We start from the raw sequence: 27126 nt of genomic DNA on the forward strand, positions 1-27126 counted from the left end.
TTTAAATTAACGACACCTTCTCTAATTAAAATAATAAAGACGTTATCGAATATTACCTTTCGAAGATGAATCGATGGCGTCGATCGCATCTGTAGTCTTTGATACGAATGAGAGCCGTGAATTTGCGTGGGAGTGGGGACAGGGACACGTGGGAAGTTTATGTGTGGCCGCGTGGAGAAATGGCTGGGCAGGATTTCGGATTTGAAATGGTCGGGTTCGGTCACAGCGGCGGCTGCCAGAGACTGAAGACTGGAGAGGAGAGGGAGGGGCTGTGGGTGGGTCCCGCACATTCGAGACTAGAGAGAAAGAGCGCACACAGGAAAGCTAGAGAGAGAGAAAGAGGGAAGAGAGGATAGCTAGAGAGAGAAAGAGAAAAAGGCTGTGGAAATGAGAAAAGGTGTAGGAAAGAGAAAGAAGAAGAAAAGCGCGTCTTCCCAAGGAGAGCTGGTTTCTTCTCCGTCTCTCTTCTTTGCCCGTTCCGTCTCTCCCCTTCCTTCTCTCAGTAGAGCTAGGGTTAGGGTTTCCAACACTCAATTTTTCTATGTTCTTCTTCTTTTTTAGTCCTATTGCTCTCTGTGACTTATCGAGCTCCGGTGTGGGCTCGGGGTTTGGAGGCCTGTGATTTCGGGTTGGACGACCGGGGTTTGTGAAGATTTGCGGCTGCTGCCGTTCCGATTTCCTCAAGCATGTTCGTCTCGTCGACGACTAGGTGTCGTTGGCTCTATGTGACCCGTTTTTTAGTTCTCATTTTTCATCTGTTGGTCTTCCCTTCCTTTGGCGCCGATGATACCGAAAAGTCACTGCTGCTTCAGCTCAAGTCCGCGTTCCCTGACCCTTCGGGTTTGCTGTCCGGGTGGAGGGTGGAGAGTGAGAACCACTGTTCTTGGATTGGGGTATCCTGTGATTCGAATTCTAGGGTTTCCGCGCTCAACATCGTTGGTGGTTCTGCTGGAGGTGGAAGTAATTCGAATGCTTTCTCTTGTTCGGAGCTTAAAGGGTTTCTTTTCGCTAAACAGGGAATTAGGAGAGGTTGCGCGAGTGTGAATGGGAAATTGGGGGGACAGGTACCGCTGTTGATTGGTAAATTTACCGAGCTGAGGGTTTTGTCTCTGCCGTTTCATGGCTTTGGCGCTGGTATCCCGCAAGAAATTTGGGGTATGGAGAGGTTAGAAGTTCTTGATCTCGAAGGGAATTCACTTACGGGAGTGTTGCCTGCGGAATTCGGTGGTCTGAGGAGTCTCAAGTTGCTTAATCTAGGTTTTAATAAGATGGATGGAGAGCTTTCTGCCTCACTCGTTAACTGTGTCAAATTGGAGAGCTTGAACTTGGCCGGTAATCAGTTTAACGGGAGCATTCCCGCATTTCTTGGAAAATTTTCTGAGCTGCGAGAGCTCTATTTGTCTCTTAATCAGTTTACTCAGTCGATCCCCGAGGCAATTGGACTAAACTGTAAGAGCCTTGAGCATCTTGATCTGTCGGGGAACTTTCTGAATGGTAAAATCCCTGGTAGTTTGGGAAACTGTGTGGGCTTGCTTACTTTGCGCCTCTTTTCCAACATGCTGGACGATGTAATCCCTCCAGATCTTGGTCGTCTTCAGAAGCTTCAAGTGTTAGACCTGTCAAGGAACAGCCTTAGTGGGCCTGTCGCACCTGAGCTCGGAAACTGTGTCGAATTATCGGTCCTCATTCTCTCAAATATGTTTGATCCTTTACCTGCTGGGAACTCGTTACAATGGTCATCAACTGGTGCTAATGATGATTACAATTATTTCCAAGGTGGCATTCCTGTTAATATTACGGCGCTCCCAAAGCTCAAAATATTGTGGGTTCCAAGGGCTAGTTTGGAAGGTCAAATTCCAGCTGAATGGGGTTCTTGTGAGAGCTTGGAAATGGTTAACCTCGGGCACAATTATTTCGCTGGTCAAATACCAAAGACGTTTCAGCCGTGCAGGAATCTGCAATATCTTGATTTGAACTCAAACAAGTTGGAGGGAGGGTTAAATGTGAGACTTCCTGTTCCTTGCATGAGCATGTTCGATGTGAGTGGAAATCTGTTATCTGGCTCAATACCGAAATTTGTTTATGACAGATGCCTATCTCCTCGTTCCTCTGATGTTTCACTTGAGCTACCTGAGGATTTATCTGCTGCATATTCTCTGTTTCTTTGGAATAGTGTGAAAATTGGAGTGTCATTACCCTCTTTCAGTTCAGAAGGTAATCTTGCAATTTTTCATAATTTTGGAGAGAACAATTTCTCAGGTCCTGTGCCACCACTGGCAATTGCTCCTGAAAGATTAGGAAAGAAGACCGTGTATGCTTTTCTAGTGAATGGGAACAATCTTGTGGGGGAAATTCCTGGATATTTATTTGAAAAGTGTGACGACTTGAATGGGTTGATTGCTAATTTAAGTGACAACAGACTCTCAGGTAAAGTTCCATTAGAGATTGCTGCAAAATGCAAATCTATTAAGCTTCTGGATGTTTCAGGAAATCAAATTACTGGTCCAATACCCCAGAATTTTGGTGATTTGGTTTCTCTTGTCAGTCTTGATATGAGCAGGAATCAATTGTCTGGTCCAATTCCAGAAAGCTTCAGTCGGTTGAAGGGTTTGCAGCATCTTGCATTGGCCGGTAACAATCTTAGTGGTGCTATACCACCTAGCTTGAGTCAGTTACCATCTCTAGAGGTACTGGAGCTTTCTTCAAATTACCTATCTGGTGGGATCCCGGGAAATTTGGTTAATTTGAAAAACCTGTCTGTTCTCCTACTTGACCACAATAGGTTCTCTGGTGCAATACCTCGTTCATTTGCAAATGTGACGTCACTATCTGTATTCAATGCATCCTTCAATAATCTGTCTGGACCTTTACCATCGAATGCTATTTCTTTGAACTGCAGCAGTCTTGTTGGGAATCCATTACTTCGTTGTGATGGGTATAGGCTCTCTGTTCCAGCTTCAAATCTGCGTGGGCAGAGTGAGACATCTCAACAAAATGCCTTTGCTCCATCCACAAGTGTATCCAAAAAGCGTGGGTTCAATTCCATTGAGATTGCATCAATAACATCTGCATCAGCTATTGTGTCTGTTCTTATTGCTCTGGTGCTTCTGTTTTTATACACAAGAAGATGCATTCCCAGACCTGCAGTCCAGGGATCAAGCAGGAGAGAGGTGACACTTTTCACTGACGTAGGAGTACCACTGACTTTTGAGATTGTCATGCGGGCTACGGGTAGTTTTAATGCAAGCAACTGTATTGGAAGTGGAGGCTTTGGAGCCACCTACAAAGCTGAGATCTCACCTGGAGTGTTGGTGGCAATAAAGAGGCTCTCGGTTGGGCGTTTTCAGGGGGTTCAGCAGTTCCAGGCAGAAATCAAAACCCTTGGAAGAATGCGTCATCAGAATCTAGTGACCCTGATCGGTTTCCATGCGAGTGAGACTGAAATGTTTCTAATTTATAATTATCTTCCTGGTGGTAATTTGGAAAATTTTATCCATGAAAGGTCAAAGCGACCTGTAGACTGGAGGATGCTTCATAAGATTGCATTAGATGTAGCTCGTGCCCTGGCTTACTTACATGACCAGTGTGTTCCACGTGTTCTCCATCGTGATGTTAAACCTAGTAATATCTTATTGGATAATGAGTTCAATGCCTATTTGTCAGATTTTGGGTTGGCAAGGCTTTTAGGCACCTCTGAAACCCATGCTACTACGGGTGTGGCTGGGACTTTTGGGTATGTGGCACCAGAGTATGCTATGACCTGTCGGGTTTCTGACAAAGCCGATGTGTACAGTTATGGTGTGGTTCTTCTGGAATTGATCTCGGATATGAAGGCTTTAGATCCTTCATTCTCCTCATATGGGAATGGGTTTAATATTGTTGCATGGGCGTGCATGCTTCTCCGACAGGGTCGTGCCCGTGAGGTTTTCACTGCAGGACTGTGGGACGTGGGTCCACACGATGATATGGTTGAGACGCTGCACTTGGCTGTCATGTGTACTGTTGATTCTCTCTCGATTAGACCCACAATGAAGCAAGTTGTTCAACGGTTGAAACAACTGCAACCCCCAACATGCTAGCTAATAACAATTCTGTCCAATGATTAACTCATTCAAAATGTAGGAGGTAAGGTAGAGATGTAATTCATGCTTGTCCAATTTTTTGGGCTTCCCCTCGGATTTGGTTCTGAGATGTAGTTATTCTGTTGTAATATACAATCACTGTTTCTCCCATTTTCTGTGAGGGCTATTACTGATTCTGCCTGCAGAAGAGTGCAGATGTATATCAATGCAGAATTTTGTTGATATCATCTTTCTCTTTTCTTTTTCCCCTTCATGTCTTTCATATTCCTTTTAGAGTAAATAAAATACAGATGTTTGCATAGAGTTTCGGGGTTGATTATTGGTCATTGCTCAAGGAAATCATCTCGTTTTCCACAACATGTAATAGGTGCACTTCTATTTTTCATGCCAGGTATTACTTGATCTGTCAAATTATGGTAGTCAGACTTGAGAAAAGTGATTATTTCCACTGATGCATGGTTTTGGTCACAATCACAGTTTTGTTCCGGCAAAAGAGACTAGGTGGGGTTTGTCCTTTAATCAACCACTTTGTGCTTTAGCTTACTTTTCATTGGGAGCAGTTTCAGTGATATTTTGGATTAAAAAAGGATGCACTTCACCACTGGAGATTGAAGTGCATTAGCATTATTTTCACTCAACTGTGGAGGCCTCCTTATCCTCCCAAACAATGGAAGTACAGAAAAAGGAGAATAAAGAAAATGAAAGAGACAGATCTCTTAGCTGATCGACTCAAAAGTTTCTTTTCTCGGTGGGTGCACTTTGAACTTTTTCCTTAATTTTTTTTTTGTATTAGGGATTCAGACTGCATTTGGATTGTAGTGGTTGCGAAATCCTCTATTCCTATTCCCAGGTGATGCGAGATGGTGGATCATGTGTGGTAGAATGTTTGAATTCCAAAGAAGCGCAGACTTGCTGAATCATTCTGTTTACACTTAATGTCTTTCTACCGCAATCAAGCTTTGGATGATTTTACTGTTTGATTGAAAATGAAAGGAAATACTTGGTTTTTGATTGGAAAGTATCTTATAAACAACAGTGTAATCGACTGTCAATAAAGTTTCCATTGAAGAACTGTTTGTTAAGTCACAAATTTTTGTGTTCTAGATGGGTGGTTATGGAGCAGCTAATGAGGTATCAGCCGGTATTATACTTATTTAATATTCTTGACCAGTTCAATGGAGTCTTAGTTAGCATTTGATATAATTCCTTTTATCTTCTGCATGTGTAGGTCTTTTTGTTTTTCCTTTTAAAGTGATTTTCTTTTTTCTTTTTTTGTGCCACATCCCACTTATAATGTTGTTTCTATGAGATTCAGACTTTAAAAAAATGTGTTGGGTCAGTATTTCGGAAAGCAGATCTTTGGCGGTAGGCCCTGATACATTTGTGCAAGATTTAGGATGTCTACCTCTCTGGTTTGAATCTACCTCTCTGGTTTGAGGCAGATTTTGACATGTTGTTGCATGTGCTTTGAAAAACACTGGAGACAACTTTCGACCCAGCGAAGTTATCTTGTGGGTCTGTAGTCCTAAGGGCTTTCAAGAATCTTTCGGGTGTTATTAACAGAAGAAGCTGGAGACTTGTGGTGTCCCCCTTCAGTACAGGCAGAAGATGTGGCTGAGTGGACCTTCTTCTGCTTGGCTATGTTAAAGCTTAATTTAGATATATGCTTCCTTGGAACTCTGCTTCTGGCCAGTATGGGTGGTGTTTATCCAGCTTCATGATGGCAATGCTATCGCTTCCTATCCAGGGCTTAGTGGTGGTTGTGATTCTACCTGGTTGAGCTTCTTGCTCTTCTTCAAGGCATAAAAAATTTCCATTCAAGTGTTGGTGGTTTTCTCATTATTCGTTGGTGTTACAGATTCTTCTTTGGTTGAGCTTCTTGCTCTTCTTCAAAGACATCCAAAATTATCTCATTCGTGGTTCACTACTCATTACTGAAGGAAGGTCCACAGTTATCGTTAGCAATGAAAGAATGCTTTGGATGCTCTCCGGTGGGGTTGCCAAGGTTTGTCATCTTCAGGTCAGTGACGTTCAAGCTTTCATTTTTTTAAAAAATTCCTCACAGAGTGACCATATCATTGAGTCACATGAGATTTTGCAATATTGTAATATTAAAGTTACACAAAGAAACGACAGTAGTAGAGAATAAAACCCAAAGGCGAGTTTGCGTCTCTAAGTCATCGTTGCTCTTCATTTATCTGTTTATTTGTTTCTTCGCAAATAGTATCAGTGCTGCTTTTGCCTATTGCAAACACAAAATGCAATAAAGAGAAACAGAAATCATACAGATTAGTAGAATTTTGGTTTTTACTTGCTATGCCAAGGGTTTTCAGGTACTTTCTACTGTTTCAATCACGATATATGCTTAAACAGTGTTTCTTGGTGTAACTTCTTGGTGTCTTCTTTTAGGTGAAGTGAACTCCTGGTAGTTATGAAGGCTTCCCGTCAAACCGGCAATGACATTTATCTAATATTCATTTTCAGCATAAGAGTCCTGGTGGAAATTGAAGTGCAAGAATTGGTTCTCAATTTTGGTAAGTTTAAGGATGTCCCTGAATTGGTCAATATGTAGATATTGTCAAGCACAACTAAGAAATTACCCCTGCTATGCCCATCAAAGTATGTATAACCTTCACAAATAATATCTACCTCTTTACTTATGAAGATTAAAGCGTTAAAACCTTGATATGCTTTTAAATACCATAATTCAACAATAAAAAATTTAAGGGAAAAGACAAGGGCCTGATTTGTATCTTGAGTAGGAATTGTCACATTATCAATTAAGAAGATTTTTGGGGCAAGTGATTGGATGAAAACTGGTTGCTTATATCCATAATTGAAAAGTGTCTCTGCAAATCCATCTTCAAACTTCTTGCCGCCATTCCATTTCACCTGTCAAAAGTAGTGCACTTCAGCTTAAACAATTTACAATGTAACATTTTTAGAATTCTTGGTGGTTAACACTTTTGAGTTTACCTTCTTCAACCCAATGCAGTCTCTAGTACACTCCTCTAAATTGTTATAAAGTCTGTGCCTTCTTCAATGGCTTTCTGCAAGGATGCTGGAAGAAAAATGATGATTCAATATAATCATATGTTAATATAAAAGAAAATCACCATATGTAAAATGTTTTGTGTTCCTCACACCCAAAAAAAAAAAAAAAAAAAGATTAACTCGTCAGTAGCTCCATGCTTATTTTGAAAAAAAATTCAAATGCTGAATGTGGGAATAGAACACAAGAGGTGTTTTCTTTTTTTAGGCATAGAATTCATTCAATGATCAATAGTTTATCATCTCTTGCAGCTCTCATTACAAGAAGGTTTCATGGAGGCAACCTAAGATAAAATAGGAGATTATGATCTCCCCTCTCAATCACTGGTCAACAGGAACCAAGTATCCAAAGGTATCAGTAAGATCTATTGAATTGATTCGCTGACAATAAAGAGATCAATTGCCTCCATATGATAATTTCAAGATTTTGTTTAGGTGAACAAACAAGAATCGTAATTTGCAATTACCACTTCAGCTCATAGATGATAAGTGTTTATAGGAACCTTGGAAGAAAGTGCAAAACATAAAAAAGCCGAAGGAAATGGAGGAGTTTCTTCCGGGATTTCTCCATTTGAACCTGGCCGAGCAATATTGTGCAGAGGTTTGTCTTTTTACCCTTATTTGGAAGGAGGTTAAAAGGCTTATTTGGGGGGGTATTAATTATAAAATATCGAAAGGAACAAGAAATAAAGAAAATGATTGAGAATGAGAAAAACATAATATGTATTTAAAAAAATTATATTGTGCTCGACTTTTCTCCCCCTAATTTGTAGGAAGGAAGGGCTGTGGCTGGGTTGATGAGGAAGAAGAAGAGGGCAAAGGGATCCGTCGTCGCTCTCCCTTTGGGTGCAACAGAAGAGCAAATCACCCGCTTCGGAATCACATCAGGATCAGGTGATTTGATTTCTCTTTCCGACTCCTCCATGTAATGGCCGAAATCGAATCTGCTTACGTCGGTCCGTTGCAGCCGCTCATGGCTTCGATTACGACCGCGAAGAAGAAAAGCCAGTAGGTCTCATTCCTGGACTTCCCCCGGCGCCACCCCCCCCCACCCCCCCTTTTTTTTTCTTAATTGGCCACTTGCCTTCGCATTCACCCACTTGGGCCTGCCATAACGTCAACAACTTGTCTTCCTTCTCTGCAACTTGCTGCCTAATTCCTGCTAAAATAACACATGGGATGGCCCCCATTGAAAGAGAGAGAGAGTGAGAGACGCAGAAGGGGGAAAAATCTCTTCTTTTGCTCATTTCCGTTTTTCATTTCTGAGAAAGAAGAAGAGAGGCATCATCATCATGCACTCAAATTTCAGATACTATTGGTAAGGGGGGAAAAAAAAACTAAAAAAGGCGCTAGAAGGAAGAACTCTATTACAAGGAACAGGGGGAAAAAAGGAGGAAAAAAAAAAAAAAAAGTCCCTGAAACTTCTGTTCTTTCTCTTGTAGCTGGTTGCTGTTGGATTTTTTTTTTGCTTTTCTCAGGTGGGTGACTGGTTGAAGCACCCGTTTACAAAAAGGAAGAAGATGGGTTGACCACTATATGCTTCAACGGATATTGGACATCCCCACCACCAGCATGCTTCACAAACTCTGCAGGGGAGAGGAAGTTGCCATGGCACACGCACACTATCCTAACTTCTTCACCTTTTCTATATCTGTAGAGAAACCCTTCGATTCTCCTCCCATTGGGACCACATCCCCTCGTGGTGACACAAGGCATCTCCTCCATCACATTCTTCCCCATCTCCCTCACTACCCCATTTTCTTCTACTTTCGGTTTCTTCAAGCCCAGTATACAATTATTCATTTTGTGCACTACTTCCTCTCCCGTTGGCTTGCCAAGTTTCTCTGTTCTGGACCCTGCCAACTTCTTATCAGCATGCTCTGGCAATGACTGGACACTTGTTGGACTTCTTGCCTCATTAGTGTTCAATCCTGAAATGAAGTACATCAAAGCTGGTGAGATTCATTGAAGCAGATAAGAAACATCTAAGGATATAATAGTAAGCGATTCTCATATTTAGCTGTGGATATGTATCTCAATCAGTAACTTTTAAATACTTTTTGACTTGCAATTATGCTCACTGAGCTAGAAATTGCTGCAACTAAAAGATCACCAAGTCTAAACTCTATTGCAGGTATTAAGGTTTGAAGAAACCACAGAGAAGCCTAACAAGCAAAATGCTGATTGATAACCATGATCAAAAAGAGAATCATATTTGGAAAGCTCATTTGTTGAATTTATTTTAAAAGTAGTCGCCACTCGTTGCAAGCCACATTGAATTCTTTGCCGAAAGTTATGATCAAGTGCTCTATCTCCTGGCCTTATGCACTTTTGGGAAAGGATGAAACACCCAAACATGAATTTAAGGTATGTTCAGTGGACAACATTTTTAGATGGAGTGATATCTAGCTCCAAACAACCCAGGAAATCTGTCAGCAAGTCCACTCAAGCAAATGCAATCTCATTAACAACTCCCACTGTACAAGAAGCTACACCCAGAAGCAGTTCTGGATCAACCAACAACTTCTGGTTTCCATTGATTTAGATCATGGAACAGTCATTTCACATAGCCTTTTAGTTTGATCTAAATCCAAGATTCTCAAATAAAAAAAGAAAGAAAGAATAAGAAGATGGAGCAGCCAAAGACAATGTTGAGCAAGGGCTGCAGAGTTGCAAAACCCAACTGGAAAGAAGAAGAAAAAGACTAAGAAATCCCATAGTATTAAACTACTTTAAGCAGATCTTCCTCAAAAAAACCTGCGCTTTCAGAAGATCAACTTTAAGACTAAAGAAGATGAAAGTTTTGGTAATAGAAGAAACCGGAGGTCGCCCACGTTGTGCAAAAAGCAAATGTGGGATCTTTGATGTTCAAATTCTGCATACCAAATAGTGATGAAACCCTAGTTTGAAGCTAAACTACCCAAAGTGTTAACACAGTTCAAAGCATAAATTAAAAAGCTCAGCAAGTATCTACATCTTCAGTAAAGGCAAAAAGAACTTCTACACAAGTAGACTAATAGTCACGAATAAATATCGAATGTTGCGGAAAGATTAAAACGAATTACTCCATCAAAGAAAATAAATCATGAGCTAACCAGAAAAAAATATTGAATAATAACAGCAAGTATACCTTGATTTACTCTGCTCTCGAAGTCGGAAAGACCAGAAGAGCTACTTCCTTGCGATCCGGCCGATCCTTGAGAGGATGGGACGAAGCCCATCAGCCCTACACTTGCTGTCAATACACCACTCTTCCCGTTCATGGGATCGACCGCAGCCGTCACACGCGCAGACCCACTACCCCATCCAGCGGCCATCGCGTAAGCAGAGCCCACCGAGGTTGAAAACCCGTTGGCAGTCCCCGGAAGAGCCTTCCCTTTTATAGGAATCCCAATTATACCCTCTTCTTCCCCTCGTTTATCTTCATCCTTCCCGACAGATCTGTAGCTCAAATTCTTTTGCTTCTCCGTTCTTTTCCTCTTGGCCTCCATGCGCCGCAGACACTGCATCTCTTTTCTCTTGCGCCGATCTTCCTCCGTATCTGTCGGGAGAGACACTGTCCTGGTAATCGCCGGGCTCACAGGTGGGATACCCGACGTTCCCAAATCATCATAGCTTGGAATTCTCGCAAACCCCGCGATTGAGGACGACCTCACCAGCCGATTCTTCTCGAAGGGGTCGACCCCGAACACGCCGCCAAGTGACAAGCCGAGGCTTAATTCGATGTCCTCGGATTCTTCCGTTCGGGACTGATGGTGGTGATGAATCTCAGATGACAATTGACGGAGCAGATCTCGCGGGCGACCGCTTCTATGCGAAGGGAGGTGATCTATTTCTCCCATCGTGCCTCCATCGGCTGATGCCTCCCCCATCAAAAAATAAAATAACTGAGTACACTCTTTTTCTTGAGCTTTCTTCAACCCCTACAAGAGGGTTTGGAAGACCAGGAGATAAAAATTAGCAATCCGTAGCAAACCTCCGGGCAAAAGACGCCGGAGCAGAAGAACAAATTCTCACGAAATCCATGAAACTGACTATCCAGATCGCTCCGATATCACCGAGCTCCTGCAATTCAAAGCCTCACGCCAAATACTCTCCAGAAATCAAAACAAAAATAAAGGAAAACAGGAAGAAACGCCATTAAAGAATAACGACAGTAGCAGAAGAAAGCACAGAAAACAGGAAAAAATACGAAGAAGAAGAAGAAGAAGAAAAGAAAGAAGACGGATAGAGGGGGGAGGAGTTTTAAGCGCTCAAAACAAGACCAAATCCCCAAAATAGCCTCCAACTCTTCCGAAAGCACCACGTGGCAATCAACGAGATAGAGCATGGCACGTGTCCCAAGTGGCAGATACAGCGACGTCGCCAAACAAGCGTCCCTACCGCTATGTTTAGCAGGGGATAACGTGGCCGGTTTTGTCCAAAAGGACACGCGTCCTGCACGGAGAGGCGGCCCAGAAATACTGACACGTACCGGTTGGAGTCGCAGTCGTCCTCGAAAAGCCGCGACGTCGCTTTCGCTCTCGTGAGCTGTTCTCCAGAACTGCGGGCGTTTCAGGCGCGAGGGACGGACACGTGGAGGACAGCCTCGTCGTACGCGCTTTTTTAATTAATAATTACTGGATTTTCTTTTTTTTTCCACCTAAGTTGGCTTTTTTATTAATTTTCCCTCGGCCGAGACCGAGGAATCAACCAACTCATCAGGAATCAACCAACTCATCAACGAGCGTCCCACCGTGCCTCTCGTGCGAGGATGCCATTCCTCATCGCCGGCACTTGTCACCGTGGAGGGCGTATCGATTGGCCTAAAATGAGACACGTGTCGTCCCAAACCCTCAAAATATCTTAATAAAATGATTATTCTTAATTTCACACGTCACGATGCCTCCTCTTTTTGACCGGATTTGGTAGCAACAAACGAATATTGACATGGGATCATAATTATTTTATTAATCTTAATTTAATTAATTATTTTAACGGTCACGATCGAGTGTAGCACAAAATCATTCCTCCCAGATATCATCCCCATATTCCTTGCTTTGATGAGCAAATTAGTAATTAAAATATCACCGGCTTCAATTATTTTAAAACAGGCATGGATTAATTAAACTAAAACCTCCCATTAATTTAATGATTTCCTTCTCTAATCCTGCAGGCCGGCCATAGAACTCGCTTAACTGTCACGCGAGAGCTTCGGTACCACTCGCTATGACCGAAAAGCGCTGCCGCGAACTCCATTTACGCGGCGATTACGACGATTCATTAGAGATAGAAAAGTGGAGAGTGGTCCCCGGGTCCGAGTCGTACGAGCTTATCTGGTGGGACCCGACCGGCCAAGTTGATCCCTCGCTTTTAAGTACCATCTGCCACGTGTCTTTGAAAAGGTAAAGAACACTTGTGGTACAGGTGGGTCCCCTTACAGCTCATCAGTCTGCAATTTGCGATCGCTACGTGTCTACCTGCCGCCGCTTTTAAGTGACGTCACCGCCTGTTGCACGCTCTCGATGATTAACGATGGGTTGACGTGGCAGTAATAACGCGTGTCGCGTGTTACGACCTCCTCGCCGGGTGGTAGGGGGCGCACGTGGCAGGTCAGACTTGCTTGATATGATCCACTTGACGAGGTCGTGAAACACGGTGAGGGGTTAACGGGACAGGGGTCCAGCGGGGTGGGTGGGCCCGCACGTCTTTTTATAAGTAATGAGTAAATGTAGTAAAAGAAAATTCTGAAGTGGGGTCCATCGGTCGGGTGGTCACTTTAGGTGGTTGAGTCACTTCTAGGGGTGGGGTGGGGTGATGGTAGCTGCCACTAATAAATTAATGGGGTGCATTCTATCAAGACACAATAATTGTTCATATATATCCTCCACGTAGAGCTCTCGTCCCTTCGAAGCACACACTGTTGCAAATGGCTTTGGAATCTGCACAAGATGAAACGAGAAACAAGGATCAGTCGATAGAAGAAGTGTTTGAAGAACGTACGTGAGCGATTGTGGTGAGCGCTCTCATGGGTGGCCTCTTCTGCATCATAACCCACAAGCTGAATCTCACAACAGGAGTCATTCCTTCTCTGAACGTCACTGCTGGTCTTGTTGGCTACTTCCGCATCAACACATGGACCAAGTTTACAGACAAGATGAGTTGGAAAGGGAAGATGTTCACCAGGCAAGAGAATACTGTCATTCAGACTTGTGTTGTTGCCTGCTACGGCATTGCTTTCAGTGGTAAAGTATGAACGATCCTGTTCTTGATACCTATGAAAAGAAAATTTAAGCATAAGAAAACCCATTTCCTCCTCCTTTCTGTTCAACTCTGTTTGTGTATGAATAAATGTCTAGTGAGAGGGAAAAGATCAAAGAAAGAGAACAGTTACCTCCCTTTTGATTCATGAAACCTTGATTACATGCAGGATATGATTTGGGTCTCTTTTCTTCATAACATCTGGGTCGGCATACTAAACTGGAATGTACAGTGTTAGAATACTTAAATCCCATTTGCTGTCCCAAAGTATCTCCAAACCTCTGATGCGAGCAAGCTTGGAATTTATACTCTTGTTTTTTGTATTTTAATGGAGTGTTGTTTGCAGGTGGGTTTGGATCCTATCTGCTAGCAATGGATGGCAAAAGCAGGGAACAAACAGGTCCCACTGATACAGGGTTGAATGGCCTTTCTGATGTGAAGAATCCACGGCTCTCAAGGATTTTTGTCTACATTTTCACAGTCAGTTTCTTGGGTCTTTTCTCCGTGGTGCCTCTGAGGAAAGTAAGATCCTGTAATACACCCATAAAACAAATGATTTCATGCCTAAATATTGCTTGATTAATGACAGAGAGTGATCTAATGGATGCAGATCATGGTGATTGACTACAAGCTCACTTACCCAAGTGTACAGCCACAGCAGTTCTCATCAACGGTTTCCATACTCCTCAAGAAGAAGTAAAATCACTGTAAGCACTTTCTCTCTCTTGTAGCTAAAGCATGAGTCATTATCAGACCATCCAAGAGAGTTCTGCTTTCTTCTTAATATCAACTTGTGCATAAAAAACAGGAATGAAAGAAATGAGATTTATGACTGGGCTGTCACTCTGTATTCTATGAGTAGGAGGAATCTTGCCCACTTCCACCTACATAAATACATCCCTGTTTAATAAATCCCAAGTTGCCAGTACTTCACTCCTCAGTTTTCATGTCCTTGATTCATGTGCCTTTTTTGTTTTCCGAAGTTGTTTCACTGCATTAAACACTCAGGAAATTAAAAAGCACCAAAATATAAAAGCTTCACGCAACTTGATCCAACACCCTGAAAAAGCAACCTGATGAGGAATAAGTGTAACCAGGCGCTCGGACCGCGCTACCCAGAGACATTACTTCCTGCCTGCCATGTTTATCTGATCACAACTCCGTCTGAAACCCAGGCTGATATAAACGGAAACTCGTCACACTTCTCAAACCCCATTTAAAGATACATCCTGCAGAAAGATTAAATCAAGAAAATAAAGAACTTAGGTTGGTTTCTCGGTGAAACTTTTTATCAAACAGCTAATATGAAAGGTATTTTATCGGGAACTTGAGAGATGACAATTGTTGGATCTCTTTCCTAAAGCCTAAAAAAACAAAATCATTTTAACAAAAAGAAACTACCTATAAACTGGACAAGACTACTCAAACGTGCAACGTTTCACCTCGTAATCTGCACGCTTGGGAAGAAAAAGAAAAAGAAATGAGCAAGTTGCAGGCAATTTGTCCCCAGAAATGCTTTTAAAAAACAGAAAATGAATGAGGCACGCAGCCAAGTTGGCCTTTCTTTTTCCTGTCTGATTCAGAAATCTCACGAGTCCTTTCCAAGCTCCAAGCGTCACCAGCTATTGAAAAAGAAAAACCCAGAATTGTATTGACATTATTTTTATGTCAAATTGCAGAAAACAGGTGAGGATTCTGGGCAAGTACTTCACTCTTAGCTTTTTTGTGGAGCTTGTTCAAGTGGTTTTATAGTGGAGATGGGGATTGGGGCTTTGGTGGATTTCCTATCTTTGGTCTGACGGCCAAGCAAAATCAGTGAGTTATTATATGAAAAAAGTGAATTTTTAAATTTTTATTAAAGCTATTGATAGAAATTATAAAATGAAAAGAAATAAAATGGACCCATTTATGAGAATGTCACGAATGATTACTAACAAGTGATTACTGAATGACAAATGCAGGTTTTATTCAGATATGAACTTGACTTATGTGGGAGCAGGCATGATCTGTCCTCATCTGGTGAATGTGTCTCTCCTCCTGGGAGGGATCCTGTCCTGGGGTCTCATGTGGCCTCTCATCTCCAAGAAAGAGGGTCTCTGGTACCCTTCCAACCTCAGCCCTAGAGACCTTAAAAGGTCCCTTTGGCTACAAGGTTTTCCTTGCAATCGCTATTATACTCGGAGATGGTCTCTAAAATTTTGTTAAGATTTTATCGGTGACTGTAATTGCCTTATACAGACAACATGAAAGGAAACGGAGAAGTTGGAGCACCCAGCTTGAAGGTGATAATCATGGTATTATTGTCGGGATTTTACATGTCCCTATTGTAGTGAAGGCATGCATAGCTGTCGTGTGTTTGATTAAATGCTGCAGTTGCAGGTGCGGACCTACCCAGCAGCGAGAAGAGAAGAATTGAGACGTTCCTGAAGGACAGGTTACCGTTCTGGACAGCAGCTACAGGGTATGCTACCCTGGCTCTCATATCGATCATCTTGTTGCCTAAGATCTTCCCAGAGGTAAAATGGTGTTACGTTGCTGTCGCTTACACAATTGCACCGGTCCTGGCCTTCTGCAACTCCTATGGTTGTGGTCTCACTGACTGGAGCTTGGCCGCCACTTACGGCAAGCTGAACCTCTTCATATTCGCCGCGTGGTCTGGCCGTGACGGCGGCGTTCTGTCCGGCCTACGATGGTGATAGTCTCCACAGCATCAGACCTCATGCAGGACTTCAAGACCGGCTACTTGACCTTATCTTCACCCAGGTCAATGTTCATTGGACAGCTCCTGGGGACTCTACTAGGCTGCATTTTGGCTCCTCTCACCTTGCTCTTCTGGTCCGCCTTCGACGTGGGTGGTTCCGACGACTACCCGGTGCCTAATGCAGTTATATACCGCCAAATGGCGCTTATCGGAGTCGGCGGAGCCTCGTCGCTGCCAAAGTACTGCGTTGCACTTAGCCTTGGGTTATTCGGGTTTGCAGTGGCAGTGAATTTGGCGAAGGATTTGATTCCAGAGAGGGTGGCGAAGTATGTGCCCACACCGATGGCAATGGCGATACCGTTTTATATAGGCTCTGCCTTTGCAATTGACATGGTGATGGGGTCAGTGGTGGTGGTGGTGGTGGTGGTGATGAGGAGAGTTATGAGGAAGAAGCAGGGAGAGGCGGATACTTTGATTCCGGCGGTGGCATCTGGGTTTATATGTGGAGATGGGCTGTGGACTCTGCCTTCCTCCATTTTAGCACTTGCCAAGGTGAAGCCGCCAATCTGCATCTCCTTCCTACATAATGCTAGCTGATGCCAAGATGTGATTTAGTTCAAGAAGTCGTCTCAGTAGTCTATGATAGTTTTGTTTCAGTAAATTTCCGTTCTCAACCACTCAAAACACATCTCTCTTTATCGCAGCAGCAGCTCTTCACTGCTTTTTCAGCTCCGTCTAAATACATGCTCAAGACAAAAGAAGGCAGATATTACTGCAATTTATCACACTTAAAATTCTCGGAGCATGCAAATGAACCACAAAAACCATCCTCATGCCATTTCGATCTAAAACGTATATATATTAATCAGTAAGCTCAAAGCAATCTCATTGTGCACAATGACAGTGAAGACGCTATTACAGACTAAAGTGCTCATTCCGAAAAAGGCAGATAGAGTGCAATCAGCACGAATGCAGGTGTGGACAACCGCAGCAAAAACTGGAAACTACATGAGGATTTACCACCCTCTGCTCAAATAGCCATGAGATCCCCGAAATTGCGCATCACTACTATAGAGGTTGCAAAGAATCCAAAAGCACGGGCAAACTTCTGAAAGAGACAATAGTGGCCATCGAGAGTCAGTCAGACTGAAGCAGAAATAATTGAAGGATATAGAGAAAGGTTAAGAGAAGGAAGAAGATACTGCTTTTATCTCTATCATACGCATGTCAATAGTTAACTCTAAAGGCCCAATGCTATAGGATTTATTTACTGGACATGGAAGGTGGAATATATAAAATGTATCAGAAGACAAAAAGGGCCCATATGAGTGCTTGTTGTTGACTCGCAAGCTAAAGATACCAATACACAATATGGTTCTTCTTATATGGATCACACAACTGGAAAGGGTAAACCAATTGAAGAAAGAGTGAGAAACAAGAATCAAAGTTACAGTATTAAAGAGTATACTTTTCTTTTTGGATATAGTTAAGAGTACAAATTACCATGCAAAAAAGATAATAACTATGTTAGAGCAAAAAAGTACTTGTTGCAATCAAACCTATCTAAATTTCTAAAAATCATAACCATTAAAAAATCCAGACATATTCACAGATTTCCATTACCATCTGTTGAGTTCTGAGTTACAAACTGCAGAACTGTTGACAACATACATTTGAGAAAAAAGTGAAAATCTCACGTTTGCTGTGTTTGACTACTCATAATCTCCTATCCAATGTTCCTCATTAAATACAATCATAACACAGCATGAGAATAGTCAGAACTATTCTCTCAAGATAACAATGCTGCCAAAAAAGTACCATAAGCCACTCTTCTTTTTGCCCCTAGATACCTTACAAGAAAAGATGTGCAAGATTTGACCAAACCTTTGTAGTTCTTAACAGAATCATGACCAATAGAATGGCAAACTAGGATGTTACTTCTTTGGAGTATGAGGCATGCCCAAGTTCAACAACATGGCATCTAAATCAAAACATGGTTATGAGCCCTGAAAAACTGAGAAGCTAACAAACAATTACAGTCATTTCAACAATCCCATTTAACCACCACAGAACAATGTGGTGGTGTTATCAAAACCACTCTCCAGACACTTTTGTCAACTATGACACAAGCACTGCAACTACTGGTGGTGGTAGTAATTGGACTATCAGTCTCAACATCATGGTCATGAAATACACAGAAATTCAGAAGATTGTATACAAGTTATATATTCTGACTCAGTATAATTGACTCAAATGAAGCAGAACTAATATCTCTAGTGCTGGCATAAAACTCCATAGATTTTGGTTTTCTGGTCCCTCTGTTATTGACAGTAATATTCTTTTGGTGATAAGCAGGATGAAATTTGATTAAAATTAGGACGAGATTCATGACATGGTCATGGACGGATGAGTACTAGCATACTCCTCAATTCACAAATGGCTCTTTAAACAAATTAGCCGAGGTGTATATTTTTTTATTTTTTTTGAGAGGGGCGTGGTGCGATTCGAACTCGCGACCTTACACGCCTCAGGTTAACAGAATACCACTAGACCAAACGGCCTTCGGTGTATATCAACAACACCTTTTTGTGTAAGGTTCCTCAATTCCTCCTCCTAATTGCACATTTGTATATGACCTGAACAGGGGTTATATTGTGGTATTCCTTTCTACTCAACAAAATTTCATCATTTTCCCGACCAAAAATCAAAATCATGACATTGTACCTAACTTTTGATTTAGGTAACTCATATGGTCTGTTTCTCTAATATCACTTTTATCTAGTGTATAATTTCTCAGTCAAATGAATCATATATTCAATATCTTGAACGAACCATCACATATACGAAAAGCTGAGCCCTGAACAGAGATAAGCTTCCAAGTTGCACCATATGGTTCTGGTGTACGTATCATCCATGTCATTTTTTTAAACTTAACTTCCATGTGAATTTTAATTCTAAGACGTCGTGAATTGCTTGAGAACACTATCAAGCAAAAGCTCAGAGTGACCTAAGATAATCCTGACACTACAGGGTATTCAAATACCAAGCAAATTCAATCATCTCAATTCTAATAAAATTCACGGTCTACAGATTATTTAGTGATTTGACGAACCAACGCCGTATCTTCACTTTAAGAAGTGATCTTTCGCTCCGGAGCTACAAGTCTACAAAAAATAAAGAAATGGGAACCAGCAACACAACAAATAAAACAATCACAACAGCAGTGAGACAGACAACTTTTGTATCAAAATTCAAAACAAGCAGTCCGCATAAAAAAACATAATGAGGCAAAACGTGGATAAACTAAAATTAAATCAAGATAAGCAAAGGACCCCATCAACATCGAAAGAAATGATGCTTCCAGGCAGAATAACAAATAAAATACAAAAACAGCACCAAAGGTATCTTCGACGCAAAGAGGATTAGGAGCTTACCATGTACTGGTTCCATTGCTCGTCATCAATAGAAGAGTAAGTTTCCTTCAATTTCTGCCAAGACGCCGTAACCGAATTCGCCATGGTTTCGTAGCCTAAACACCGAAGCGATCAGCTGCTAGGGTTTTGGCTCCCGCCGTTGTGTAGTTTCCCTTCTCCTTTCTAGGTCGAACTAAAGGCTGTAGATGAGGGGCAATGGCTCTTGATTGGTTGGTTGAAAAGTGGGGCCCCTATGTCAACGTGGGCCATCTTTTTTTTTAATTTTTGTTGCTTTAAAATTCAAAAACTTATGGTCATATTTACAAATACAACATTAGAAGGACTATATCTAGAATTTTGGCATTTAAAGAGGACGTATTTAGAATTTCTATGAATTATCCATCGTCTCATCGATTCCGGCCAGATGATTGGCTGGGTCCAGACCCGTCCAACTCGCCGGATTCCCTTACCCCAAAAGGATTCTAGAGTAAATCAGGAAGAAAATCCCCGAAAAATCCACCAATAGAATAATGCCACGTATTGTTTCTATGAGGCTATCCACCACAAGCTGGAGCAACTGGGGAGCGAGCGAGAGGGCAGAGAGAGGAGAAGCAAGCGGAAACGGAAACCAGAGAGAGGAAAGTTGATGGGGTTTTGTGGTGGTAATGCAATGTTCATCTCGTCTGCCGCTGACACCAGAGCTTATTTGCCGCTAATTGTGTATTCAATGGCTACCCAGAAAGCTGCCTCATCGACTAGAAGTGTCGGTACCAAGAGGGTGAGTTCAATCTACAATCGGGAGTTTGAACTAAAATTAGCTCTCTTGGTGATTCTGTTTTTTTTTAATTTCATCATTTTTTTCTGTTGATCTTAGAAGGATTCATTCTCTTTTAGGTTTTCGTCTTCCAACTTAGAAAATTCTAGTTACTGTAGGCTTGTCTGAATTGTTCTCATTATTTGGTAGCCAGTCGAAGCCATTTGTTTCTTGATTTTTCTGGATGAAAGCTCTGATACTTGGCTTGGCCACTGTTAATTTGTGGTTTTTTTGGTAATGAATCAGTTGCTTTGAACTCTATTCTATGCTTATAGTTTCTCGAAGAACAGATTCGTAGATTTTGGGTGGACCAATGGAGAAGTGCATCCAGATTAGGTTTTTCCCCCTTTTTGTTCGTTTCCCAGTAGCTTCGAAGAGTGTTAAGAGTTGTCTCTGTGCGGGCATTTCGCTTTCTTATCTTCCAAGAGAATGCACAGATTGAGATGATATTTTTTTCCTATTTCATTCAAGGGTTCAACAGTATTCCCGGTGGGAGAACCAGGGCCTCGACAGACGATCGCCAACGCAACACCACCCGTGAAGCTACTAACAAGAGTGGAACAGCTGAGGCTTTTAACCAAGGCAGAGAAAGCAGGTCTCCTATCTGCAGCGGAGAAGTTCGGGCTCTCATTGTCAGCTGTGGAGAAACTGGGTCTTCTCTCGAAAGCAGAAGACTTCGGAGTTCTATCCGCTGCAACTGACCCTGGCACACCAGGAGCCCTCTTGAGTTTAAGCCTAGTGTTACTGGTTGCAGGACCCTTTCTTGTTTATCTCGTCCCTGAGGACTCTGTATGGGAGGTGGCAGCGCAGGTGGTTGTGGCTCTGGTCTGCATAATCTCTGGTTCGGCAGCTTTTGCCGCATCGAATTTTATATCCAATTTGCAGAAATCAAAGTGAGCTCTTCAAACTTCATTCTCTGTATTTATGAATGTTTTATGAAGATTGTAGAGTATAACAAACCAAATTTTAGATTTTTCAAGCTCAGCTTATTAACTCGTTAGTATTGATCTCTGTTCATGAAAAAAACCTTCCACTCTAATTAATAGTTATTCTTATTTACCTCAAACCTCAAAAACGATATATGATTGAGGTCCTGTGATACCTAGGTTTGGGTTAGAACTCTTGAGCTCAAGTCAAACTCGGTTAAAATTTTTTGGCTCGAACGAGCCTCCCCTAATTACAGACAACAACGCAAGCTATGACCATACCAACATAAACAAAATCTGAAGAGCTCTCACAACCGAAAATCTTACCTGAAGTTCATAAGCAGTAGTGCATATAAGTAATATGACTGGACCTCAATAGTTTTGTTGCTCTCAAAGCAGCCATTCAAGATGACTGAAATGAAGTCATCTGACAGATAAAAAATTAAAGCATTGCAGCAGCACTCTTGGTGTATGATGAAAAAACAATGGATGTTCTTTTCTGTACGTAATAAATATTGATTTTCTCTAAAAAAAATTACATCAAAGATCTCGCAGGTGTTCTGTAATCCTCTTCAAGGGTTGGCGCATCAGAAATTAATTCCCAGAGTTAATAACATTGCCAAATATGAGACATTCAACTTACCAGAAAATCTTGGGAAGACAAAAAAGACAGTGAAAAGAAAATCCATAAGGAACAATGAACCTCACTCGTTTCCTAACCTCAATCCAGTAAAAAAATGGATCATCATGAATACCTGGTGATCTCAAAATCTGTCTCAAGCAGGAACAGTGCTGTTGTTTGAACCCCCACTAGACCGAGCTGCACCACCTCTACCATTTAGGTCAACAAGTTGATATCCCTCGCGGCGAGATGGACCCCTTCCACGGCTCCCATATTCACTTCCTCTGGTTCCATAATCACCGCGGCCAAAAGACCCACGTCCACTAAAGTTTGTGCGAACTCTAAAACTGTCACTTCGAAAACCACCACTACTAGCTCCTCTTCCTAAAGAGAACTGTCCTCTTCCACTACCATTGCCACTACCTGTAATGAAAGAAAATGTTATTAAAAGTAATGTTGACAGAATGGAAGCAGTTAAAAGCATAACACTGAAACATTTTACTTAACCTCGAGAAGTAGCTCTTTTTTCTTCGACATAAGCTTGTTTTCCCCCAATAATGATAGGTGAAGCCTGAATTAGGGAAAAAGAGCACCATAAATTGAAACTACGCAAAGGTTCACATGATAGGCACCAATCCAAAAGATTAACAGGAGTAAGTATTCGGCCATATACATGGTGAGGAAATAGAAGAAAACAGCAGAGATTAAGATATCAGCAAGCCAACTAGAAAAACGTCTATTCAGTAGTTGTACATAACAGAGAGTATCTCAAACCTCAGGGAAACGGAGAAAAGATTACTTCCTACTTATTTGGATATTAAATGCCAGGCTTGCATTTTGACAAATCACAGGGGGTAAAAAACCCAAAAGATATGATATTTGGATTTAAGCAGCTTCTCATATAATTTGCATACTCATACCTGACCAACATGTATCAATAAGTTGTTTCCCAAGTACATAAAGCAACAAGTCCAAAAATGAAAAACAAAGAATATGTAACTAACAGAATAGTTCTAAAACATTTATGTCTACTCCCATGGAGAATCAAAAGCAACAATTGTTGAGGAATATTGGATTACTATTTGTTCACAATTCTTTAACAAGTCCTTATAACATGAGAGTGTGCAATAAATAGATTTCAGTCAGCCAAACAGAATATCCAAGTAAGCAGAAAGATCCAGTACCTCGATCGCACTATGCACTGAACTTGATGACTCAAACTCAACAAAGCCAAAACAGAAACCCTGCTGCTTCACATATCAGAGAGAAATAGACAGAAAATGAGCAGGATAAGAAGTAAGAAAGAGACACTCACAAAAAACATAAACCAAATAAATGATAAAAGGCAAGGCCAAGATAGTTAAGCCGAAGCACCAAACCAACCTTATTACTTCTGACTTGAACACCACCAGGGTTAATAGGTCCAAATTTCTTGAATTCCTCTTCTAGTTGCGAATCTAGTATGTTCAATGGCAAACTCCGTACATAAATAGAGTGGGACTCAGCTGTAAGGCAACAAATAAAGTCACAAAAGGTGAATCACAAATATCAAAGGTAAAAATCAACCTCATGCATCACAACATTTTTGTAAATATATTTGGATCAGATGCTCCTGTTTTTGATACACAGGATGAACCACTACAAAACACGGTAAGCCCATATGGTCTGCATATAAAGTAATAGAAAACACTAAGCCACAAACCTTCCTCATGATGAATACTGCTTTCAGGAATACTGTTAGTATTAGTGGGAGCTGAAGCCTCAGATGCAGGAGCAGCTGTTGCAAGGGGTTGCTTTTCTACAGTAGCAGAAGCAGCCTTCACTGTACTATTAGAAACATTCACTGGGGTGGAAGCTTTACTCTCCTTCATGACTTTGACCTATTTCCATAAAATTTCTTCAGTAGGCACAGTGAGAAATGCATATACAAGCAATGGTAGAGCATTTAATAACAGAGAATCCACATGGACAACATGGACAGCCACAGGAATCACACATAAGCCACAATCTAGAATAAGTATTGGTATGCCCAGAGACAAGCCTAATCCTCGGAAAGGCACAAAATAAACGCAGCCCTGACACAATGCAAACTGCATATTTATATTTATCCACCATCGAATAGAATTCTTCCAGAAAATTAGCCACTGACAGCTTCTAGGTTCACCTACACATTTGTAAGGTAGTCTAAACATTACTTGTTGTGGCTCAAGACATTTTTGCAACTGCAATGTACAGGCAGGGTGATTGTATCCCATGTTAAATAAACTCAGTTCTACATCCTTAGCATACCTAGAATGTAAAAACAGGAAAGTCAATTAACAAATAACTCACTATTGATGCATACGACTTCTTTCGACCATCCTCTGGGACCAAAGTTGTTGCCTCCACAACCGGGTGAATTTCATATTGACTTGAAGGAGCAACAGGGACTACGTCCTCTTCAACAGCTGAAGTTTCTTCTGACTGGTTTCCACTTACATCTCCATTGTCGACTTCCTCCTCAGAAACAGAAGGGGTGGCCTCCACCGCAGGTTCATGACGATCTGAAGGAGGAGAAGTCTCCGAAAATGACAAAACAATAAATTTGGTACTTTTGGAAAATAAATGTGGAATTATTTTTCTTTTCAAAGATATCAAATTTGGAAATAGTCCAAGTCCAAACAAGAAACAAAGAAATGAAAAGCTTTTACCTTGATCGGGAGTCAAAGGAGCTGCAGGGCCATCCACACTGACATTATTAGCTGACAAAGAGCTGTTCTCCACCAGCTCATCCTCATCCACATATCTAAAAATGTCATTTAGGACAAAAAAACCTTTATCTTGTGGAGCCAAAAAAAATGACTGGATAAATTTTCTTCTGACTTCATCAATCGCCATATGCCAACCCGTTACTAGGACACTAACTCCACCTTGGTAAGAATCTTGTGCATCTACAGTCCTTAACTCTACCTTAAAATCCTTACAATTTAAGGATAAAATCTTGTCATTGATGGCCTACAATCAAGATAAAAACCAAAATATTATTTATCGGCACGTCTTATTTGTTTATTGAACTTGAATCAACACTTCTTATGAAAAACTGAACAACTAGGTAGTGGTAAAATTTCAAAAATTACTAATGTCCTCTAACAGACAGACGTACTTCCGTGGTTGTTACCGAAGTCATATCGCCATTGGGTCCAGGATGGCTCAGCACACTCTGTTCCTGATAGAATCTGTACACCAACTCAGGTGATTGATGAAGAATGGTATAGTACTGCTCCACAAATGCACTTGCAACCTGTAAATTAGTAAAAGAGCAATGAAATTCCCCCCAAAACTATACGTATAAAAGTGATGATAATGAAAATGGAAAAACAAAATAGGATCTCAAAAAATATGTTAATAATAAATATTAATTACTAATTACTAATTAAATAAGCATTTCTGTTATAAAAAATTAAATACTCATTTTGTTACTACTGTTAATATCATCTATATTGTATCAACATCATCGTTCCCGTTCAAAAACCAAAAATTATAATGTTTATGACAGGAATGCCCCCAAACAAATATAAATACAACGTACCACTTGGGCAGAAGGAGCTGGAACAGGAGACCCAGTCTGTGATGCCATCTATGCAGTAAAACTGCCAGTATCTGTTTCAAACCTAAATTGTTACAGTAAGAAGAGGAACATGAATTACATGCACCTTTTTCCAAACTTGGGGAAGGAGAAATGTAACATGGGAATAAATGCAACTTGAAAATCTAAATGCAATTCAAAAAGTTGAATATAGGTCTAGAGCTCTACCACATGCAGGATAACAAGCTAAAAAACAGAAATCATGAAGGAGCATGAATTCCAAGAATACTCTATCAATCAGATAGCACCTCAAACCAAAAATTCAACGAAACCAACTCAAAGGAAGTCAAGAATGTCTATGGAAATTTTTTTTTGAAATAGAAGAATGTCTATGGATATTGGATACAAACAAAGTAAAAAATCCTGAAATAGCCAAAGGAGGAGTTCTAATGGAGCCATTGAAGTAAAATTAGTTCCAATAATGGATTTAGAAAGCGCATAATAGTCCATACATGCCCAGCACAAAATTATGACAAATTGGGCACCAAAGATAGAGAGTAAAAGGAAGACGAATGAAACCACAGAGGAAAAAAAGGGTACAAAAGAAGCTTAAGCCGCAGTATCCTTATAAAGTAGAATTGTAATCATGCAAAGAAAGTCTGGATAATAGTGTGTCTTTTAATACTAAAAAAACGAAAAAAAAGTATGAAAATCGGATTATTACCCCAACTTGAGATATCTAAAATTCTACTAGGCACGACAGTATCTGAACATGATTCCAATAAAACTAAGAGAAACAAAGTCAAACTCAAAGATTTTAGAGCCTGAAAATCCTGGTCAAAGACAACGAGCTAAAAATCCCCAACCACATGTTTCCGCTCAGAAATCAACATGTTCCCTTTCAACAGGAACACGTTGGTAAGAAAGAGCACACGCCAAATAAGTCATTCAAGAATTGAATAAATTCTAACTTTTAAAATGAAGGAAAAGAAAAGAATGCAGATCTAAATATATAAGCTTGTACTAGAAATACCACCCAGAATCACAACTCAAAAGTCACTGAAAATTCAAAAAGTAAGCCTAATCAATTAGAACTTGAAAGCCAGTAGACGCCAAATCCAAAACATTATTATGAGTTCGCAGATCTTAAAAAACAAACAACAACTTTAGAAGTCAAGAGCGACAACATCAACAACCACCCGCCGCCCACTTCCTCCTCCCCAACAAAACACCACAACCCAAGCATAAACTAACCATTACCAAACAAAACCCATAAAATGCCAGAAACCCAAAACTCCGTATTCCAAATTGAATCAAATAAAAAACGCGGAATCAGAGACTAAGCTGAAAAGCAAACACAAGTCCACAGATTGACCAATCCTCCAACGGTCGTAAATCTAACTCAATAATGCAAGCAAGAAACACGAAGAACGGAGAGAAACCTTGTATCGAGGAGAGCTGCGGATTTCTGCGATGATCGATCTCCCACAGCGAGCGAGGGAGGGAGAAGGAGGCGCACAGAAGCGGACAATGAAAATGAAATTCCAGTTTTTCTGAAACAGAAAATTTGTAGTTGCACTGTTCAAAAGGCTTAACCGTGATGTTGGGCCCACCTATCAGGATTGATTCTGTTCGGGTGGGCCTCGGCTGATTCATTCTCAATCTCCTCATTTATTTTGGCGATTGACGGGCCGCTCTTTTTGTGGGCCCAG

At 41.1% G+C, this 27126-nt stretch overlaps 5 protein-coding genes and 1 pseudogene across 7 annotated transcripts; 3 read left to right on the forward strand and 3 right to left on the reverse strand.

The window, feature by feature from the left end:
- The first annotated feature begins 248 nt into the window (after positions 1-248).
- On the forward strand, positions 249-4633 carry LOC137951366 (LRR receptor-like serine/threonine-protein kinase RPK2). The gene has a single exon (XM_068797980.1). It carries the CDS (start codon positions 687-689, stop codon positions 4077-4079), a length of 3393 nt encoding a protein of 1130 aa, XP_068654081.1. The 5' UTR covers positions 249-686; the 3' UTR covers positions 4080-4633.
- Positions 4634-8423: 3790 nt separating this feature from the next.
- On the reverse strand, positions 8424-11288 carry LOC137952256 (ninja-family protein AFP3-like). The gene is made up of 2 exons (XM_068799368.1): positions 10264-11288; positions 8424-9064 (listed from the first exon to the last, which is right to left on the reverse strand). Exons 1-2 carry the CDS (start codon positions 11003-11005, stop codon positions 8637-8639), a joined length of 1170 nt encoding a protein of 389 aa, XP_068655469.1. The 5' UTR covers positions 11006-11288; the 3' UTR covers positions 8424-8636.
- Positions 11289-13040: 1752 nt separating this feature from the next.
- Positions 13041-16820, forward strand: LOC137951455 (probable metal-nicotianamine transporter YSL6; annotated as a pseudogene).
- Positions 16821-16857: 37 nt separating this feature from the next.
- LOC137951217 (mitochondrial import receptor subunit TOM5 homolog) lies at positions 16858-19684 on the reverse strand. Its single transcript, XM_068797801.1, has 2 exons — positions 19509-19684; positions 16858-17182 (listed from the first exon to the last, which is right to left on the reverse strand). Exons 1-2 carry the CDS (start codon positions 19590-19592, stop codon positions 17105-17107), a joined length of 162 nt encoding a protein of 53 aa, XP_068653902.1. The 5' UTR covers positions 19593-19684; the 3' UTR covers positions 16858-17104.
- Positions 19685-20053: 369 nt separating this feature from the next.
- On the forward strand, positions 20054-21280 carry LOC137952170 (uncharacterized). The gene is made up of 2 exons (XM_068799241.1): positions 20054-20265; positions 20773-21280. The coding sequence occupies exons 1-2, from the start codon at positions 20134-20136 to the stop codon at positions 21196-21198; spliced, it is 558 nt and encodes a 185-aa protein (XP_068655342.1). The 5' UTR covers positions 20054-20133; the 3' UTR covers positions 21199-21280.
- Positions 21281-21696: 416 nt separating this feature from the next.
- On the reverse strand, positions 21697-26946 carry LOC137951616 (nuclear transport factor 2-like). Of its 3 annotated transcripts, none has more exons than XM_068798401.1 (10): positions 26857-26946; positions 25418-25488; positions 24992-25129; positions 24540-24843; positions 24181-24392; positions 23552-23729; positions 23233-23354; positions 23034-23096; positions 22357-22420; positions 21697-22272 (listed from the first exon to the last, which is right to left on the reverse strand). In XM_068798401.1, exons 2-10 carry the CDS (start codon positions 25463-25465, stop codon positions 22004-22006), a joined length of 1398 nt encoding a protein of 465 aa, XP_068654502.1. In that variant the 5' UTR covers positions 25466-25488; positions 26857-26946; the 3' UTR covers positions 21697-22003. The 3 variants fall into 3 exon arrangements, with proteins under 3 accessions (XP_068654502.1, XP_068654503.1, XP_068654501.1); XM_068798402.1 differs by having other exon boundaries at positions 23034-23093; positions 25418-25499; XM_068798400.1 differs by having other exon boundaries at positions 25418-25499.
- Positions 26947-27126: the final 180 nt, after the last annotated feature.

Source organism: Aristolochia californica, unplaced genomic scaffold (genome assembly GCF_029961685.1).
Source record: "Aristolochia californica isolate CCGP_79_NKW_82.1479 unplaced genomic scaffold, dmAriCali1.0.hap1 SCAF_15, whole genome shotgun sequence".
In the NCBI taxonomy this organism is placed as follows: Eukaryota; Viridiplantae; Streptophyta; class Magnoliopsida; order Piperales; family Aristolochiaceae; genus Aristolochia; species Aristolochia californica.